The 19,494-nt window shown below is 43.1% G+C and overlaps 1 protein-coding gene across 2 annotated transcripts in view; it reads right to left on the reverse strand.

Annotated features, from left to right (window-relative positions):
• Positions 1-4,871: 4,871 nt before the first annotated feature.
• RHBDF1 (rhomboid 5 homolog 1) overlaps positions 4,872-19,494 on the reverse strand; it is a 152,113-nt gene continuing 137,490 nt past the window's right edge. For both annotated transcript variants that reach the window (XM_068244624.1, XM_068244623.1), the window contains 6 exons: positions 18,935-18,998; positions 17,430-17,524; positions 15,123-15,198; positions 12,396-12,496; positions 7,700-7,853; positions 4,872-5,974 (listed from right to left, as the gene is read on the reverse strand). In XM_068244624.1, coding sequence (XP_068100725.1) covers positions 5,555-5,974; positions 7,700-7,853; positions 12,396-12,496; positions 15,123-15,198; positions 17,430-17,524; positions 18,935-18,998 — 910 coding nt within the window. In that variant the 3' untranslated portion in view covers positions 4,872-5,554. The remainder of the gene's footprint in view (positions 5,975-7,699; positions 7,854-12,395; positions 12,497-15,122; positions 15,199-17,429; positions 17,525-18,934; positions 18,999-19,494) is intronic.

Raw genomic sequence — 19,494 nt, forward strand, 5'->3', positions numbered from 1 at the left:
AGCCTGTCACTGGCTGCACAGGACGGATAGCGTCCTGTGCAGCCCGGCTTACCAAAGGGGGCCAGGTAGGAGAGGGAGGGGGAGCATTTCGCCGCGGAGGGGGGCTTTGAGGTGCCCCCCCCGCCAGCCACTCGCAGGCAGCAGAGATCAGACCCCCCCAGCACATCATCCCCATAGGGGGGAAAAAAGGGGGGCAATCTGATCTCCCTGCCTGCACCCTGATCTGTGCTGGGGGCTGCAGAGCCCACCCAGCACAGATCAATCAAACTAGCGCTGGTCCTTAAGGGGGGGTAAAGGGTGGGTCCTCAAGTGGTTAAAAGGTATCTGAAGTCAGGATAAAAAAAAAAGTTAGATGCTTAACTCATTAGTAGGAAGCATCTGGATGGGCCAGAGGCTTCCTCCATCTCCCTATGCCCATCCGTTCCTGAGCTGGAACCCTTTTTACAATATTCCACTTTAATGAGTATTGCTCACAGCCACCCTCCCCTCCATGTACAAGCACTGCCGCAAAGTACAGCCCCAGCTGCGCAGTAGCATGGAGCCTCACATGCACATTTTTTCTCTCTGTGCATGAGCAGCTCCATGCTACTGTGCAGGTGTGAACACAATGTTCACTGCGGCCATGCTCGTATACGAAGGGCAGTGCAGCTGCCAAGATGTGAAGGGTCCCGCCCAGCAGTTGAGGAGTCATTGAAGATCGGGGAAGCTTCTGGAGCAACCAGTGGTTTCTCTCAACAGTGGTAAGTACAGTAGTCCCCTACTTACAAACAGGTTACTGTATAAACTCAACTATAAGTCTAGAAATGTAGGTCTGACTCACTAAATAAAAGTATAGGGGTCGAGTCGGACCTACATTCATAGCCGAGGGGTTGTGGGGCACACCTCCTCTCTCTCTCCACCTTTGCGGAGCAAAACCCAGCAGCCAGCATGCTTTATAACCCCCCTCCCACGGTCACCTTTTGCTTGAAAAAGCACTACTTTGTGTAGCTTACTCATATGAGGTTTTAGAGACATCCATTGCCTACGAGACACTGACATTTTTACCCACCAATGGTTGCAACATGGAGCACACTGAGTAATGTGTGTACTATTAGTGAAATTCCCATTTGCACCAATTTATCCAGTGGTAAGTGACGCTTTCTTGAGAAAGGAAATGCCACAAAAACACAGGTATAAAAGTCCTGGCCACAATTAACAAGGAAAGGACAAGGGGAAAGATATTGGGCTGCATTGCTAATGGCTGCAAAGCTTTATGCAGAGCAGTCATTAACCCCTCCTGGTCCCCAAGTGCTGCTATTAACTTTGCTGGGTAGTGTTATACTTGAGTCAATACAATTTTCATCCTAAGTGGGTCCAATATTGGAGTCGACTTATACACGAGGTCTTTATATTCGAGGATATACAGTAAGTTATACATAGTGAAACGTAGATAAATTACTTACTTTCTGAAGACCTTGGATTCAGATATATACCATCTACAATGTTTTTAGTTGTTTACAACAAGCTTTTCATTTGTTTTAAACTTCTTACAAGAGTTTACACTGCAATACTGTAACTTATAACAACAAACATAAATAATAGCAAAAACATTACTGTATGTTTTGTACATGGAGACAACTTTGTATGGATGAAAAATTGTAACTCAAGTTGTTTGTATGTAGGAGACTGTCTGTATCTACTCTGTTTTCTTTTTCTGATTACAGGTTTCCTTTAACCCTCCTGGCGGTCTATTAAAAACCGACAGGGGGCAGCGCTGCCGTTTTTGTTTTTTTTAAATCATGTAACGAGCCTGGGGCTCGCTACATGATAGCCGCTGCTCATCCCCCCAGCCCCTCCGATTGCCTCCGGCGATAGGAGGGCTTCCCCCGTCGCCATGGTGACGGGGCAGGATGACGTCATGGACGTCGTGACGTCTAAGGGAGACCCGATCCACCCCTTAGCGCTGCCTGGCGCTGATAGGCCAGGCAGTGCAGGGGTCTAGGGGGGGGGGCTCTGCGGCGGCGCGGATAGCGAATTGGCGCGGGGCGGCAGCGATCGGTGTGCTGACGCAGCTAGCAAAGTGCTAGCTGCGTTCAGCAAAAAAAAAATTACGCAGATCGGCCCAGCAGGGCCTGAGAAAACCTCCTGCGCGGCTTACCCCGAACTACGTTCGGGGTTACCGCCAAGAAGGTTAAATCTTGATCTTCGTTTACTTTAAATCTCGATCTCCAAAAATATTTGTGCGTGTGTAGCCCAGACCATATCCTGAGGCCAGTAAGTGCGCATAAAGGTTTGTGCTACACAAGCAATATTACTCAGTTAAAGGCTCGTACACATGTATGTGAAACCCCCAACCTGCAAGCAATCCGCCTGGTGAATCAACTCACCCGGTGGGGTTCAACTTCTTTGAAGATGACGCTCCCCCGTTTACCGCGTGACGTCACACGCGTGCCTCTCCGCTGCCCCCCCCCCCAGAACACGTCATCCGCTACACAGCTGACGCGTCTGTACAGGCCCACCCAGCAATATGTCGCACAAGGAGATCGGGATTCCATCCCCGACAGGCAACATACTGTATATCACACTGTATATCACCTTTAGATGAAGAGAGATAACTCCCTGTTATTTGTGAAAGGGGTTATTTTTCTTGATCTCAAGCAAATCATCTCTCACATGTAGTAAGACTCCAGCCTTATTCAGATTCTGTGTTTTCTTATGTTATAATGCTGCACTGATTAAGAACCTTAAAAGATTCATGCTATTATATGTTGTTTTGGTGTTTCAGTTCTACTGGTTATAGAATATAGTGTTTATTTAACAGAGGAATATGCTAAATAAAGTAATCAGTAGTTGGCTGCTAGAGGGTTATTATATTTTCACATTGCATTATGCATTTGTTTTCAGAAAAGCTCAAACCTAATTGGTTGCTAGAAGGTTGTTATGTTTTTTACATTGCATTTTGTATTGCCTTATTAACTAAGGCGGTTTTGGGGGATACAATTAATTATTTCTGTATGCTGTAGTGGGAAACCTTTGGTGGAATTGAATTAAAAAAGTTGAATTACAACATCAGTATTTTGGTTGGCTTTGATTTATTTTAGTTTTTTATCGTTATAGTGAGAGTTCTGCAGATCATATAGGTCTCCGTTCACAGTAGTGCGTTGTAATATTTATGTAAAGTTTTATGCAAATGTATGCAGCTTGAAAATGGACCAATCATAAACCTGGGTGGGGCTTGATTGGTCCATTTTAAAGCTGCATATATTTGCATAAATATTTACATAAATCTGCATGAACTCGAAAATATTTGCATCTCGTTGATCATCCCTAGTCATTACTGCAAATTAAATTATATTTGTTTGGAGCTCCACCTAATGACTTCTTTGGGAAGCTCTGCAAATGCAAAAAAAGGCTTATTTCACCAAGATTGCAGCAGGCTTGTTAGCTGCTCCTATGCACTTTCCAGCTTTTTAGCGCTTGACCCAGGCGATGGACAGGCAGCCCGCCTATGGAGTCACATCTGAGGGTGGCCATGCTCAGATGCACCATGTCAATGTGGATACACTGAGTGTTAAAAAAAAAAAGTCATGTGGGCGTACAAATACTGCCATTCAGTTGCTCGTAATTGCAGTGAAATGTGCTTGTGGCCTGTAGCCTGAATTTCCTAACATGCACGCAGCCTCCTGTGTGAGAGAAGTCTTCGGGAGGGTTCATATTTGGTCCACGGAAAACACCTGCAGTTTTTTGTGGACGATTTTTCCATTTTAAATATGTGTGTTCCGTGCACATTAGCCACAGTTAGCTGACAACAGATGTTCCATATTATGCTGCATGCAGCAAGTTTTTTCCTGCATGCAAGAACTGCACTTAGATGTGCACCAGCTCATTGATTAACAAGGGCTGTCACATCTGGTTAGAGTTTGCACGCAAAGAAACTAAAAGAATTGAGGTGGCCATACCTTGGGCTTCTATAGTGTCCCTAAATACTCTATGTTGGAGCTATGACCTCCCCTGCTTACCACTTAAAGAGAACCTAAACTGAGAAGGATATAGATGTTTCCTTTTAAAATAATACCAGTTGCCTGACTCTCCTGCTAATCCTGTGTCTCTATTACTTTTAGCCACAGTCCCTAAACAAGCATGCAGATCAGGTGCTCTGACTGAAGTCAGAATGGATTAGCTGCATGCTTGTTTCAGGTGTGAGATCCAGATACTACTGCAGCAAAGAGATCAGCAGGACCGACAAGCAACAGGTATTGTTTAAAAGGAAACATCCTTATCCTTCTCAGTTTAGGTTCCCTTTAAGGTCACATGCTGTGTCCACACCACACACCCCCTTCATACATGCTCCATCATGGCTGTGTGCAGGAACCTCGGAGGGGGGCATCCTGGGTGTGCATGGTTACAAATATTTTCAGACTTTGCATGTTCAGAATACTTGTTTAAAGGGTAATAAACATGGCAGCCACTATATACTCTTCGTTTCAAGTGCATTTTAAGTGGCCTGAGGCTCGAGAAGGTCAACCCTCAGAAGGGGGGATGTGTACAAGCCACAGGGGAGTAGAGGCGTCCAAGAAGATAAAATAATAAAAGATTAAAATCACATGAGGTGACTTACCTCAAAAGACAGCACCACTTATGGAACAAAAAACATACAAGTTTAATAGCACGAGGCATGTGCTATTTAACAGTTTTTTTATCCCATAATTGGTGCCATCTTTTGAGGTAAGCCACCTTCACATGATTTTAATTATTTTATCTTCTTGGGAGCCTCTCCTAGTGTGTGGTTTGTCTAAGAGAGTTGCAAGAGCCGACTGATAGCACTTCCATGGCATATGCGTCTTATCACATTGTTTGCATAATTTCAGTGTAATAAAGATATCCACTTCAACTTCCTGTTAAATAATAAAATTTAATAAAAGAAAAATCAAGTCATTTGTGCCACGAAAAATGTTCTGCATAATTATATGCCCATATATAACAGAAATCTGGTAAATATACCCAAACGTATGTGTAAAAGAGGTGATCTACACAAGTCATCTTTTTGTTTTTGTTTTTTATTACAGACAGAGCAGCTAAAACGCTACCCTGTCATTTAATGACTGCAGATTTGCCTACAGCACAAATATTTAAAAACGTAGCAATATTAGTCAAGGAGACATCATAATATCGTTCAATAAAAGTGAACAATGAAACAAATAGCTCTGTTTTCAGATTGTAAAATCATCTGAGACAAAAAATTTTTTTGCAAAGGTTAACAAATGCTATATATACAGTTTAAATTAACAATGTGCACATTAAGTAGATACTTTGTTTTTTTAATAAAAATATGGATAAAAAATTGAAAGTCCCACTGCAAAAAATGATCATTTCGGTATACCTGTTACTGTTTGACCATTGTTGTGCCATTATGGTTAACAACCCAGTAATAATCTGAATTTTAGCACCTCGTGGGATAGAATGGCTATGTTATTCCTTCAGTACCTTTAATAACATTGTAACACCGTATTTTTCTAAAACATAGAAAACGTCTTTAAAAATATCGTTTGTATAAAAATCTGATCTCTATTAAGTGTCAATGAAGTTGTGCGTCAAGGTCATACTTCTCGCAAAACTTATCCGTAAATGGAATACAGGTTAAGTACTCACACCATTCACACTTGATATGATAAAAATAGAACAAAACCACTAGGCCTGAGAAAAGGCCAAAGAATATGAGCAGAGAAATGATGATTTGGCATCTTTTCCGATACAAGTCAAATTTGCCAAAACTGATATAAGGGAGAAATGCCAAAGACAAAAAGAAACCGCTGATGAAGCCAGAAATATGAGCGAAATTGTCAATCCATGGAAGGAGACCAAACGTGAACAAGAAGATGACGACGGCAAACAGCTTGAAGAAGGCTCTCCATGGTCGCGCCAGAATCTGCCAACTTTGAAAGAGCTCAACAAACAGGCAGGCCAAGATTCCAAACTGAGATCCGGCTGGTCCAACCTAATAAAGTAAAATAAAAATAACAGGTGAAGAAAGTGAGAGACATCACAGACAACATTCCCACACAATCAATTTACTTTTATGTTACAGTGAACCTGAAGGGAAAAAAGTGTCCCAGAGCAGGCTTCCTCAACCAGGTGTTTAGCTGCCTCAGGTGGCTGGGTGACAAACTCGAAATTACCTCTCTGGTTGCTCTGTGTCCACTTCACTCAATTTCTGCCCATCCTGAATTCTAGCTTCTCTACTTGTTCATCCCTGGCACAATGATCATGAGACTTTTATTACACTTTACTACCATGCAACTACAACAGGGAGCACAATAATGGAGGGCATAAATATGTGTGCCATGTAAGTGAGAAGCACAGAATAGAGGCTATTACAAAAATAAAAAGTCTTTAGCTGCACCCGCTTTTAAAGACCACACCTACTGTAAAATAAATACCTTCGCTAATGCAGGGGTTCCGTGAGAGGTAAAAATGAACTGAAGGGTTCCTCTAGAGAACAAAGGTTGAGAAAAGCTGTCCTAGAGGGTACTTACCTTTGGAGGGGGATCCTAAAGAGGCTACCCCCTGTCTTCAGCAGAGGAGATCCAGGGGTGGAACCCCTGAAAGTCCGCTTGTCACCACTGCACAGGCCCCAGTGGAAATAGCCCAGCCCAATCAGGTCATCTCTACAGTTAGGTTAGAAGGAAAACTGAAGTGGATGTGGTTGAACGGAAATTGTATGACACATTTTACATTGCTTACTACTGAAAAGTCACAGGTGCCCCCACTCTACCATGGACCCCGGGTGCCTGTTGGCATTGTCAGGAAGAATTAGTCATGCTCTCCTATCTGTAATGCTGAATGTAGTGCTGGGTGAATGTAGCAATCGTCTCTCACCCCAAACGCCATTCTTCATCAGCTCTCCTTCTATGACAATGCTGGACCCACCTGCATCATTTCTATCATTTCATGAACTGGTGAATGGGTAGGTAGTTTATTCTACTTCTATTCTTTATTTAGTTTCTTTTGAATGCAGGCATTGTCCAGAGGCTTCCCTTTACAGAGGTAAGTACCACAATTGGGCACTTTTTTCCCCTTCAGGTTCCCTTTAGGATCTATTGACTTCCTTCTGACTTATTGCAAAACGTCCTGAAGCATTGTAGGCAATGGAATTACATTTGGGTAGCAATGGGACACTATTATTTGAGCAGTTGCATTTTGAAACATCTGGCTGATTCTGATAGCTTTGAAGCTGGTATCAGCACTGTAAGGGTCCTAAAAGCATGTGGTCCTCTTTTAATTAACTGGTTAAGGTTTTTGGACGTAGAATTTACGCCCTAAAAAGTGCTCCTGTAAGTTCTTGGGCGTAGATTTTACATCTTGCACGCTTCTGTTTAAAAGTGAATGATTGCTGTGGTAACAACCATTTTGGGGGGAAAATAATACTGTGAATAAGAAATGTTAGCACAACACAAGATGACAACAAATACCCTATATATTTTATGAGCTATCAGATCACAGTATGAATCATCAGTAGGACATATCTGAAGACCTTATCTTATTGTTCATACAAATGCGAGTGTGCTGGGGGTATCTGGATGCTCTTTCTCTCCACATAGACATAAGATATTCCATAACCCTTAACTTATTTACACTCGAAGAGTGAAGGCTAAAATGGTGCGATTATACTTGTTATTTAAAAATGCAGTGTTCACTTTCCAATAATCCAACACAAGCTTACCTCAGCTCTGTAAGGCAGGAAGATAGCGCTGGTAAGATTCCCAGTAATGCCACTTAAAATGTAGATGATAGAGATTCTGTGCCAGCCTGCCAACTTCTCCAGATCTCGTAATATTGTCATTTGGAAACAGACAGAAACCAGACAGTGCAAGATGCTGCAAAACATTCCAATACAAACTCATGAAAAACAGCTTCTCACATGTGGTCATTAATATCAAAAGCTATCCAAACTAATATTAACATTGTTGTATTCATCCATATATAGTAGGATCAGTTAATCAAGCACCCCCATTCATCTACTCTTAAAGAGAAACTCCGACCAAGAATTGAACTTTATCCCAATCAGTAGCCGATACCCACTTTTACATGAAAAATATAATGATTTTCACAAACAGACCATCAGGGGGCGCTGTATGACTGAATTTGTGCTGAAACCCCTCCCACAAGAGGCTCTGGTACCATACGGTACTCTGGGCAAACTGCCACAATGTAACAATGACACACACAGGAAATGGCTGTTTATAGCTGTCTGTTAAAGCCAGAACAGCTACATAATCTGCCCACAGTAACAATGTCACCATGTAATACATGTCAGAATGTGAATCTAGGAGAGGAAAGATTTTACAATGAGCAAACTCTGACTAAATCATGTATACATAATTATTGTAAAAATTAAGCACCTTTTTATATTAAATTATTTTCACTGGAGTTCCTCTTTAAAGATTCAATAGAATCTCCTAGTAATCGTTTCAAGTATAAATATAAAATGTTACCATACTTAGACCAGGGCTGTGATATTTTACAATGTTGGTTCTAATTGATGCTGATGTTTTTGTGTGGATTAATTCATTTTCTCCTGAATCTCAAACTTACCATTCACCCTTAATTATGCAAATACAAACCTTAAAGGACACCTGAAGTGAGAGGGATATGGAGATTACCATGTTTATTTCCTTTTAAAGGAAACCTAAACCCCTCCCAAAAAATGAGTTTCACTTACCTAGGGCTTCTACCAGCCCCATGCAGCCATCGTGTGTCCTCGTAGTCACTCACTGCTGCTCCAGTCCCCCGCCGCCAGCTAGTTTCAGGTGCAAGTGCAACACCTACAAAGATACGTGTTCACCTCTGCAATAGCCTCCTGCACCAGCAATAATGTGTGCAAAAGGTACGCGTGTTGGCCCGCCGACTCAGAGTCGGCAAAAATGAAACTAGTTGGTGGCGGGGGACAGGAGCAGCAGTGAGTGATTACGAGGGCACAGGATGGCTGCAGGGGGCTGGTAGAAGCCCCATGTAAGTGAAACTCATTTTTTGGGGGGGGGGGGGGGGGGGGAGGTTAGGTTTCCTTTAACCATTTAAGCCCGCGGGTATTTTTCACCTTATGCATCAGAGCAATTTTCACCTCCCTTTCATTCGCCAATAAAGTTATCACTACTAATCACAATGAATTGATCTATATCTTGTTTTTTTCCACCACCAATTAGGCTTTCTTTACAATTTGCTAACAATTCATTCTTTTGTAAATGCATTTTCACAGGAATATTAAGAAAAATTAAAATTGATGTAGATCTAGTTTTACTATTTAGCCACAAGATTTTTTTTTTTTTTATTTTTTTTTTTGCCCTGGATGCGAAGTGCTCACTTCCAGGATGGATGGGAAATTTTTTTTTAGTTAGAAAGACGGCGGTTTCTTATAAGAAGCCGTCGGTCTTTCTACCGGGGACTTAGATCAATGAATGGGAACTATGTTCCCATTCATTGAACTCCGGGCTAACGGGGACCACACGTGCACGGGCGGGCACACGAGCGTGCAGCAGCCCTACAGCAGCCGCCTGGATGTGACAGTCACGTCCAGGCAACATAAATGGTTAAACACGGAGCAGTGCTTTTCAGCGCTGCTAGATTTGGGCGCAGCTGTCGCCACCATAGGCTATAATAGGAATCACATGTATAGCGTCTCTTAGTGAGTAACGTTGGCGCCGTCAGAAGACGGAGCCGAAGTTGCTTAAAAACACAATAATTCGACCTCCAGCAATCGCGGGAAGCCGAATTATATCATTCCCCACCATCCATGTTGGCCTGGAGGGGGAATAGTAATTAACACGGCCCGGACTTGTGCAGCAGCAGGATCAGCCATATACCGGCTGTATCCTGCGCTTAAGTCTACCGGCACCGATTTCAAATGTATGCGTTAAACAATAGCAGTTGCCTGATCTGCCATAGACCCTGAACAGGCATGCAGAATAGATGTTTCTGACTGAAGCTTGACTGGATTAGCTGTATGCTTGTTTCAGGTGTGTGATTCAGACACTACTGCAGCAAAAAAGATCGGCAGGACAGCTAGGCATCTGGTATTGCTTAAAAAGAAATAAATATGGCAGCCTCCATATTCCTCTCAGTTCAGGTGTACTTTAAGGCTAGTGACACACCAGGATGTTGCGTTTAGGGGACGTTATAGGGCACATAACGTGCCCCTAACGCTACGCCTGGTGCTCTCTGGCGTGGACGTCGGAGTGAGCCACGTTGTGCAGCTCACTCTGGCGTCCGTGATGCGTACTCTTGGACGCATGCGGCATCACGTGGTCCCGCCCGGCCAATCGCCGCACAGAGCGGCCGCTCCAGGAAGTAAACACTGCACGTCACTGCGTGTAGTGAATATTAATTAGCCATGTGCCTGGCCGCTCTCCCTTCCTCCCCAACATGACTGAGCATGTGCAAACAGTCTAACGCGGCTTAGCCGCATAGAATGCACAGCATGCAGCACTTTGCTGCGTTACAATGTAACGCAACGTGGGCAGTGTGAACAGCCCACTTGTGTTACATTGCTGTGCGTTGGGGGAGCGTTACAGGCTGCACTAACGTGCGCCTGTAACGACCCTGTGCGCAAGAAGCCTAAAGCAAACCTGTGCAAAAGAAAAGGTTAAAAGTTAGATAGTTACCTAAGCCTCTCCTTGAGAGGATCACTGCTGCCCAGGACCATCTTCTTCTTGTGGCTATGCACCTGCCCCTGTACAAGCACATTCGTACTGGGCATGTGCAAGTATGGCCGGCCCACACCCAGTAGAACAAAGCCACTCATGCATGGAGGAAAAAGCTGTGCTTCATTCTACTAGGCATGCCTGGACTGTAGTCATGCATGCCCAGTAGGGATATGCTCATACACGGTGGGACGCAGCCACGAGAAGCATTGACAAGCTTAGACCCAGTGCTGGAATGGTGGCCTGCAGGAAGATCTGGGAAGACTCTGGACCATCCAGAGGCTTACTACTACTGAGGTAATTGAATCCACTTCAGGTGCACTTTGAGGGCTCGTTCACACTAGGGGCGTTTTTGCCCTTTTTTACAGGGCAGGCGATTTTCAAAATCACCCACAAAACGCTTGTGCAATGAATCTCTATGAGAAGGTTCATATCAGCACGTTGTGTCCGCTTTGCGGTCCACAAAGCAGTGTCTGTACCATTTTTGGGGCGTTTTTACCATAAAGGAAAGTATAGGAAGAGCGTTAAACGCTCACAAAACCGCTTTATGCGCCGTTTGCTTTCACGTTTTTCGTACATTGTATTTATTCTTTTCCGATTTAACCACTTGAGGACCCACCCTTTACCCCCCCTTAAGGACCAGCGCTGTTTGTTTGGATCTGTGCTGGGTGGGCTCTGCAGCCCCCAGCACAGATCCGCGGCCACACAGAGCGATCAGATCGCCCCCCTTTTTTTCCCCCTATGGGGATGATGTGCAGGGGGGTCTGATCGCTCCTACCTGCAGGCATGTTGCGGGGTTGGCACCTCAAAGCCCCCCTCCGCGGCGACATTCTCCCCCCTCCCTCTCCTACCTGCTCCCCCGGGAGATCCGGGCTGCACAGGACGCTATCCGTCCTGTGCAGCCAGTGACAGGACGTCCCCTGTCACATGGCGGCGATCCCCGGCCGCTGATTGGCCGGGGATCGCCGATCTGCCTTACGGCGCTGCTGCGCAGCAGCGCCGTACAAATGTAAACAAAGCGGATTATTTCCGCTTGTGTTTACATTTAGCCTGCGAGCCGCCATCGGCGGCCCGCAGGCTATTCACGGAGCCCCCCGCCGTGAATTGGCAGGAAGCAGCCGCTCGCACGAGCGGCTGCTTCCTGATTAATCAGCCTGCAGCTGGCGACGCAGTACTGCGTCGCTGGTCCTGCAGCTGCCACTTTGCCGACGCACGGTATAAGCGTGCGGTCGGCAAGTGGTTAAAGAGTTTACTTCCTGTCTTGCGTCAGGGAGTGAATGACAAAACCATTGTGGAAAAGCGCGCAGTGCAGCGCCGGGAGGGGGAAAAATGTCTCACAAAATCGCAAGACGCTTGCGTTTGCGATTACAATTTTAGATGTGAAAGAGGCCTCACCCCATTTCCTTTCTGGTAGTATTTAAAGAGTTTTGTCAGCTCTCTGAACCATGTGACTACATTTCATCTCCTGCAATGGGGAAGAGTCTGGGGCATGACAACAGGGTTGTAACAATACAAAAGTGCCAGGTCTTGGGTACATAGATTTCTATAACAGAAAGTTATGTGCAGTTATGTAAGACTTGCCTATAGGAGAGGTGTGTGTGTGTGTGTACACTTTTTTTTTCTTGTGGCCCCAGTTTAAGTCTAATTTAAAAAAGATACCATACTTCTAAAAGCATGTCCATAAGATATATTCATTGTAGTTCAAAGGAGTGTAAAACATACCCAGCATGTAGGAACAGAGAAAGCCATAACCTGTAAAACTGGTCTGGAACCTCTGGATTCAGAAATGGTAGTAGACCACACACATCATCCATGCAATGTACCTGGGAACAAGGAAGTGGATTGCAAAACAGTGTGAATAGCATACAATGTATACAAACACCTGCATGAGATAGCGAGCACATAGATGAAGCATAACACAACACCAGTGGCACACATGCCTTTAGGAGGCCCAGAAGGAGATGACTGTTTGGTACACCCTGTACCCCAGATCCCATTTACACAGCTTAGCCCATGAGTTAAAATCCCAGGATTTATAATCTTGTGTTGTCAATGTGACTACTGACTGCATTCTGTGCAAACTACATCCGAACTGCTGCACATGCAGGCACTAGGAAGAGCACTGCTTTATGTTTAAGAGGAACTGCCGTGAAAATAACAATGAATACCATTGCTTATTTTTTTTTATACAATATTTTATAATTTGTTAAGGTAAAGATTTCTCATGATAAAGGGGGTATCACCTACTGATTGGGATGAAGTTCAGTCTGGGGTTAAAGTTCCTCTTTAAAAATAGTGCTGTGATGCGAACATTGCAGAACATGGACGTTAATTTTAATGTGCTCTTTGCTATTGTCAACAATTCCAGTTTAGAGATTATCAATGAGATGCAAATAATTCAAACTTGCATGCACATTTGATGCAAAGAAAATTGCATCTTGAAAGTGGACCAATCAAATGCATTTCCTGCTGCATTTGTTAGAACTCCAACCTGCATACAATCTGCATTATATGTGCCAGCAAGATGAAATTATTAGCATGTCGCCATCTCTATTCGGGTGTGATTGGTCCCTGATCCTACTCCCCAAAGCAGGCGCCACTGCTGTACACCTATTTATTATAGAGAGCTTTAAAAAAGTCAGTGAAATAGCGTTTGCGCAAGTTACATGTGCACAGGTAGTGAGAAACGTGTGTGATAAATGAAAAACAACCTGAATTGCTTGCAAATATTTCTCACTCTAGGGGCTTGCTTCACTAAACCGTGATAACTCATATCACGGCTGCGCTAGCGTTTTTGCGTGCAATTTTGAGTGTGTTTCCGTGCGCAATTGCACATTTTCATGTGCAAGTTTGCGATTGCGCACAAAACGTGAAATTGTGCGTGAAAACGCAAGGGCGGCGGTGATAGGAGTTATCACGGTTTAGTGAATCAAGCCCTAGGTGTGACTGCAGTCACATGACCAAGCTTTCATTTTTGAGTGGAAGACCATTTTTAAATAAATATAGTCCTGGTTTTCAGGATCACCTTCATTCTCCACTGTCCTTCAGCCTTTGAGAAAATTAGTAAGGGCCCATTTCCACAGGCAGTTGAATTATGTGCTCAGCAAGCAGTTACCAGGCAGCAGTGAGCAGTTGTGAGAGTTCGAGTGGCTTTTCACTGCCTATCAACTGCTTGTGGAAAAGAGGCCTTACTAATGCCCTTTGTCTCCCATGTTCACATAGAATAGGAGAGGAAATAGGATGTAGATTTTGCAAAAAAAAAAGTAACTTTGGCAATAGCCTGCACTAAAGACATAACGGTAAGGAATGTATGCAGAACTGAACTGTTGCCCGAGAGATGGAGGCGACAGTGATTGTACATGTGTACCTTGAGGTTCAAACATGGCTGCGCTGTATAGGCAATGCAAATAGATGCATTTTAGCTATAACTAGCAGATACAAATTCTAAAGAAAATGTACTGAACTGACAAGAAATAATAGCAGAAAAAGAATAAATAATTTCCATAGTGAACACTACAGAGGATCGATAAATTTTCAAGGTTGAAATCTGTATTATTATTAGTATTATTTTGGGCTGACATCTTACACAGAGTATATTGTCTTGTCACTAACTATCCCTCAGAGGGACTCACAATCTAATCCCTACCAAAGTCATATAGCTATGTGTGTATCGTGTAGTCTGTAATGTATGTATCGTAGTCTAGGGCCAATTTATGGAGAAGCCAATTAACTTATCTGCATGTGTTTGGGATGTGGGATGAAACCCACACAGACACAGGGAGAACATACAAACTCCATGCAGCTAGTGCCCTGGCTGGGATTTGAACCAGGACCCAGCACTGCAAGGAAGGAGTGCTAGCCACTATGCCACCATGCTGCCCAATCAAATGCAGTGATTTTGATGGATCTAATTTCAATCTGCATAGAAATTGCAACCAAATTTGCATCAACTCAGAAAAATTGGCATTTCATTGATCATCTCCATTGAACTCTGTACATTAACACTGAACTCTGAATGTGAACCCTGCACACAAACGCCAGAGCATTAAAGAGACTCTGTAACAAAATTTTCAGCGTTATTTCTTCTATCCTATACCTCAAATGTGGTCTGGCTTACTGCAGCCTTTTCTAGGTGCACAGTGGTTGTGTTATCTCTGTTATATAATATAATCTTCTCTCTTCTATCGGCTCTGTCGGGCTCAGGCAGGAATGTGCTGTCTGCTGTTATTGGCAGAAGCTATACACACCCTCTCCACAGCCTATCACAAGCTGGTAACAGCCATGTCTTTTGTTTGTAAACACTGTCTAAAACTGGCAATTAAAAGCCAGGAATGCAGCAGGGAGTGGCAGAAACAGCACAGAGGGGCCCAGGAGAACATCATTAAAACAATGGTATGCTTTTTATTGTAAGAATTTTAGAGTACAGATTCTCTTTAAGGCACACTGTACCTGTGAACATAATGTCGCTTCTTCATGGAAATATCCCTTCATGAAATCACAGTATTCTCTTGATGTGATTTTACAGCTTAAGAGAGAAAAACAGATTAGCACAAAGTAGCAAACATCTAAAAACAAAACAAAAAAACGATTCTTGCCTGACATCTTTTCCTCACCTTATCTGTGTAATACTATCCACTGCATAGCAAGCGAAAAAAGCACAAAAAGGTTATCCCTGATTAGTTATGTTTATTAGTTGTCCCACCTTTTTTGGTTGCTGAATGCTTACATGAATAGTAATGACAAAAGCAAATGAGAATATTTCTACAAAGGTATGTCTGACCTAAGGCTAAATAACATATACTAATTTTTCAGTACTTTGTGGCAATAGAAGCCCTGCTTTGAGAAAACTGTGCTAAAGCTTAGCTTTTATTAAATACTAGCTAATTAGGCTGTTTAAAGAGGAGCTGTTAGGTATAAGGTCTCAGAGAAAATAAACACATATATCAGTAGCTAAAGATTGGCTGTACTTACATTACATATGCATTTCACTGTCCACGTTTGGATTTCACAGAATTTGTATATAGTATATGCAGAGATAGATGCTCCTCACAGCTCATGGCAGGCTCCATGTTTTTCTGTCAAATGTGTCGTCATGTCCTGCCTGCTTCCTGATCACAGAAAAGCTCGTACTGAATAACACAGTGTGCAGTGAATATTGAGCCATGTGGCTAGGAACAATAGCTGACTCCTGCAGTGTACTCTGCCCGGAGATTTATCAGTGCTATGCGCTGGACTGATTACAAGCTGCTGTAACGTCTCATTAGCAGCCGAGGGGAGGGCCCCAGAATGCTTTGCAGTATAGTATGCGGCTTGCGTCCTCTTGGGTCTAACAGCTTTGCTGATAAGCACACATCAAAGGTAAGAGAGATTTTTATCTTCACTAATGCCTTTTTGGCTTCCTTCTAAACTGTTTAACACAGGAGAATAGAGGTTTAAATTAGCTTCTGCAGCCTGACAGTTACTCTTTAATAAGAAGCGCTAGGTTGCCACATGTTGTGCCCTAGCACTAGATGCTGCTACAAGATAAATTATTCCAAAATGCAATTCTAAAATTGCACCACTAGATGTCGATAGAACACTACAGTGTGTTTTATATTTGAATGAGGACTGAAGTATTGATTAGACCACTAGACGCATGCTATAAGATATTTTTTTGTGTGAAATGTGGGCCTCCCGGTAGACTATATAATCTAATGGTTCATCAATCATTCCCCCATTTTTGGGCTTTGTTTAAATCATTGGGGAATCATGCCACTTTTCCCCCTACTATAAAGGACAAGTGAAGTGAGAGGGATATGGAGGCTGCCATATTTATTTCCTTGTAAACAATACCAGTTGCCTGGCTGTCCTGCTGATCCTCTGCCTCCAATGGTCGTAGCTTTAGACAAGAATGGCAAATACAATGGCTGCCTTCACCTGAGCGATAAGAGCATAACTCATAATAATAGCTATTAGCTTTAGCAATGCTCCTGTAACCCGAGCGATGTGAAGTGAGGTTTGTGTCCCATGGAGCTGTCCTTCAGCACTATGGCACTGCTGCCTCGATCCCCCAGGAGATGCGCACACGCCTGTCGCTAGACCATCGCTACAATAAAAAGCTGCCCGCCGCTCAATATCCACACTGTATGCCAGTCACTGCTGGCTCGTCACTCTTAAAACTTACATATAGTAAAGCAGAGCTTTTGGCTCTGATATTTTACATGAACCGTGGGAAAATGCTTACACAGCTCCTAAATAATGCTTAGACATTATTTGTACATTACATAATATTTGGTTATTGATTACATAAGAGAGGATCTTTTAGGCTACGCTTCCAGTGGGGTGTTGCGTTGTATTCTCTTGAAAAATAGGAAAGCAATGCAGCGGAGGGGAAATATTGCATCACACATTATACACGTGGTGCAATGCATGCAGTAAAGCATACAGTACATTAACTGCCACTGTTAACGCTCGGGTTATGCAGTAACACACTGCATGCATTGCCTAACAGATCCGCAGCACCACACTAGTAACAGACTGTCGTGAACATACCATTACAATATAATTGCATCACACTGGAAATGTGATCAATTGTCCGACAACACACCACTGTGAACATGGCCTTTGTGAAGTTTAGTTTATAGAATTCCCAGCCACCACAGGTCACGCCATGCATGCACACAGCTGTTCTTTGTGAATGTATGTATGCCCATTGTAGCATGTTCACCTTTACATTTTGTTAGTAAATCATTGCAGTGTGTCTGAAACACATCTTACCTTCCTTTTGTTCCAATACAACAGGGCCTGCCTGTTATGTCACAGTTCATATGAAGATGATTAGGGTAACTCCCATTTGTGCTATTAGTACACACCTGCAGGAATGTAACAACAGTTAATCCATATACAAGGTTCAAAGCTAAAAAGTCATTATAAAGTAGGAAATTGGCACATACATTAGTCATTTACTGTATATGCCTCAATACGCAGTCTGTATACATACATGTCCTACTGCCTGGCCTACTCAACCAGACTGAAATATCACTTAAAGGCTCAGGTCACCTCTGCAAATGTTGTGGGCTAATTAACTTAGTGGCATGAGTTGACAATATTAAACTTTTTCACAATATTCTAATTTTTTGAGACGCTGAATTTGGGGTTTTCATTACCTGCAGGCCATATTCAGCAAAATGAAAAGAAATAAACACTTGAAATAATAAATGATAATACATAATCTTGTCGCTGATATTCTACTTTATTGAGATGCACTAGTATATCATATTTATGGATTGTAAGTTTTTCCTTGTTGTAAATAAGCCTCTATAGGACCATATGAGTGTTCTGAGATCCTGTGTAGGTTAAATGATGCTGAATATGTAGGGCATGCCAATGAATGAAAACATAGAGTGGCATAGGAAATGTAAGTATTTCTGCAGAGTGTGACAAGAGAAATCATACAGGATCCAGACAGGGGTGTTTGTGTTTATAGTACGTGAAGAATAGAAACATATTACAGTAAAACCCCTAATATTCGGCACAGGTAGGGATTGCCTGATGCTGGACATGTGTGCTTGCCAGTTGCGTGAGAAGTCAAGCAACTGGCACTAAAATTACACTACTAACCTCCCCCTGTGCAGAGGTACGCAACAGAAGTGACTTTCCAAACCTCCCGGTGCTAACTTCAACACTTCCTGCAGCTCCCAGCGGCTTTACTGTGTCCTCCATGTACGGCTCCTAAACCCGATGCTGGTCAGATGACACACTGGGACCAGTACATGTATGCAAGAAAGCTGCTGGGAGCGGAAGGAAGTGTAGAAGACAGCCCGCTGATGTTTGGTAAGTCGCTTCTGCTGCGCAACACTTTGCAAAAGGTTGAAGTTCCGCCCCAGTTCTACCCTCAGGCATGCAGATTGGTTGAGACTAATGTCTGCTTGAGTTCCAGATAACAGGGGTTTTACTGCACTGTCACTAATAATGATTTGCCCAAATAATATGTACAACACTTTTAATAACAGGCAGCGGATATACATGAGTTACCAGTTGTAATGCATTTCCGCACTGCAGTAAAAGATGGGAGAGTGCATATTGTACAAATGGGTGTGATTATTTGTGGCTGGAGCAGCCTATTGATTTGTGAATCAAATACTTGTGGGGAAGGAAAGGGGGCGGGGTGTAAAGGAATGTGGCCCAGAGACTCTTATTCAGCTTGGCATTTTCTACATATCATTTCCACAAGTACTGTTTAAAACTGACTATTTCTGCAAAAGTCACACAAAACTACCCACCGGCCATTTTGTGATATCATCAGGCCATTCATGTGGAGGCACTGAAGCTGGTTCGGCACAAAACCTAAAATATAAATTTACTATTATTATTATTATAATAAGAACATTCCATATATATAATTAATAAATCCATGTTAAAATAACAAACCCAGTATACATTTCTGACGTTTCCTATAAAATAATCACAAACAAAGCTGAGCGCTGTAATCTTTATTGTTGCCTCATCACTTGGTGAATTATTGCCCCATAATTGTCATGCAGCCAGAGACGTGTCAGAGCATGTGGTCTCCATGTGGTAAAAAAGTAACAATAAATACTTAACACTCTCCTGTAGCTGGGCTCATTCCAGGACTGAAGGTAAAGCATCACTTCCCAGGCTAATAAATGATGCAGCACACCTCACCCACCTGCACTTCTCGGCCGAAGCAAATCATTTCGGTGCCTTGGCCACCGCGCAGTTCGGGATATGAATATCACTATAGCTATAATGCTAAGGCTCCACAGCCATGAACGTGTTGTCCCACTGTAATCTGGGTGCCGGCAATAGTCAGACCCCAAAT

The sequence above is a fragment of the Hyperolius riggenbachi genome, chromosome 7 (assembly GCF_040937935.1).
Source record: "Hyperolius riggenbachi isolate aHypRig1 chromosome 7, aHypRig1.pri, whole genome shotgun sequence".
In the NCBI taxonomy this organism is placed as follows: Eukaryota; Metazoa; Chordata; class Amphibia; order Anura; family Hyperoliidae; genus Hyperolius; species Hyperolius riggenbachi.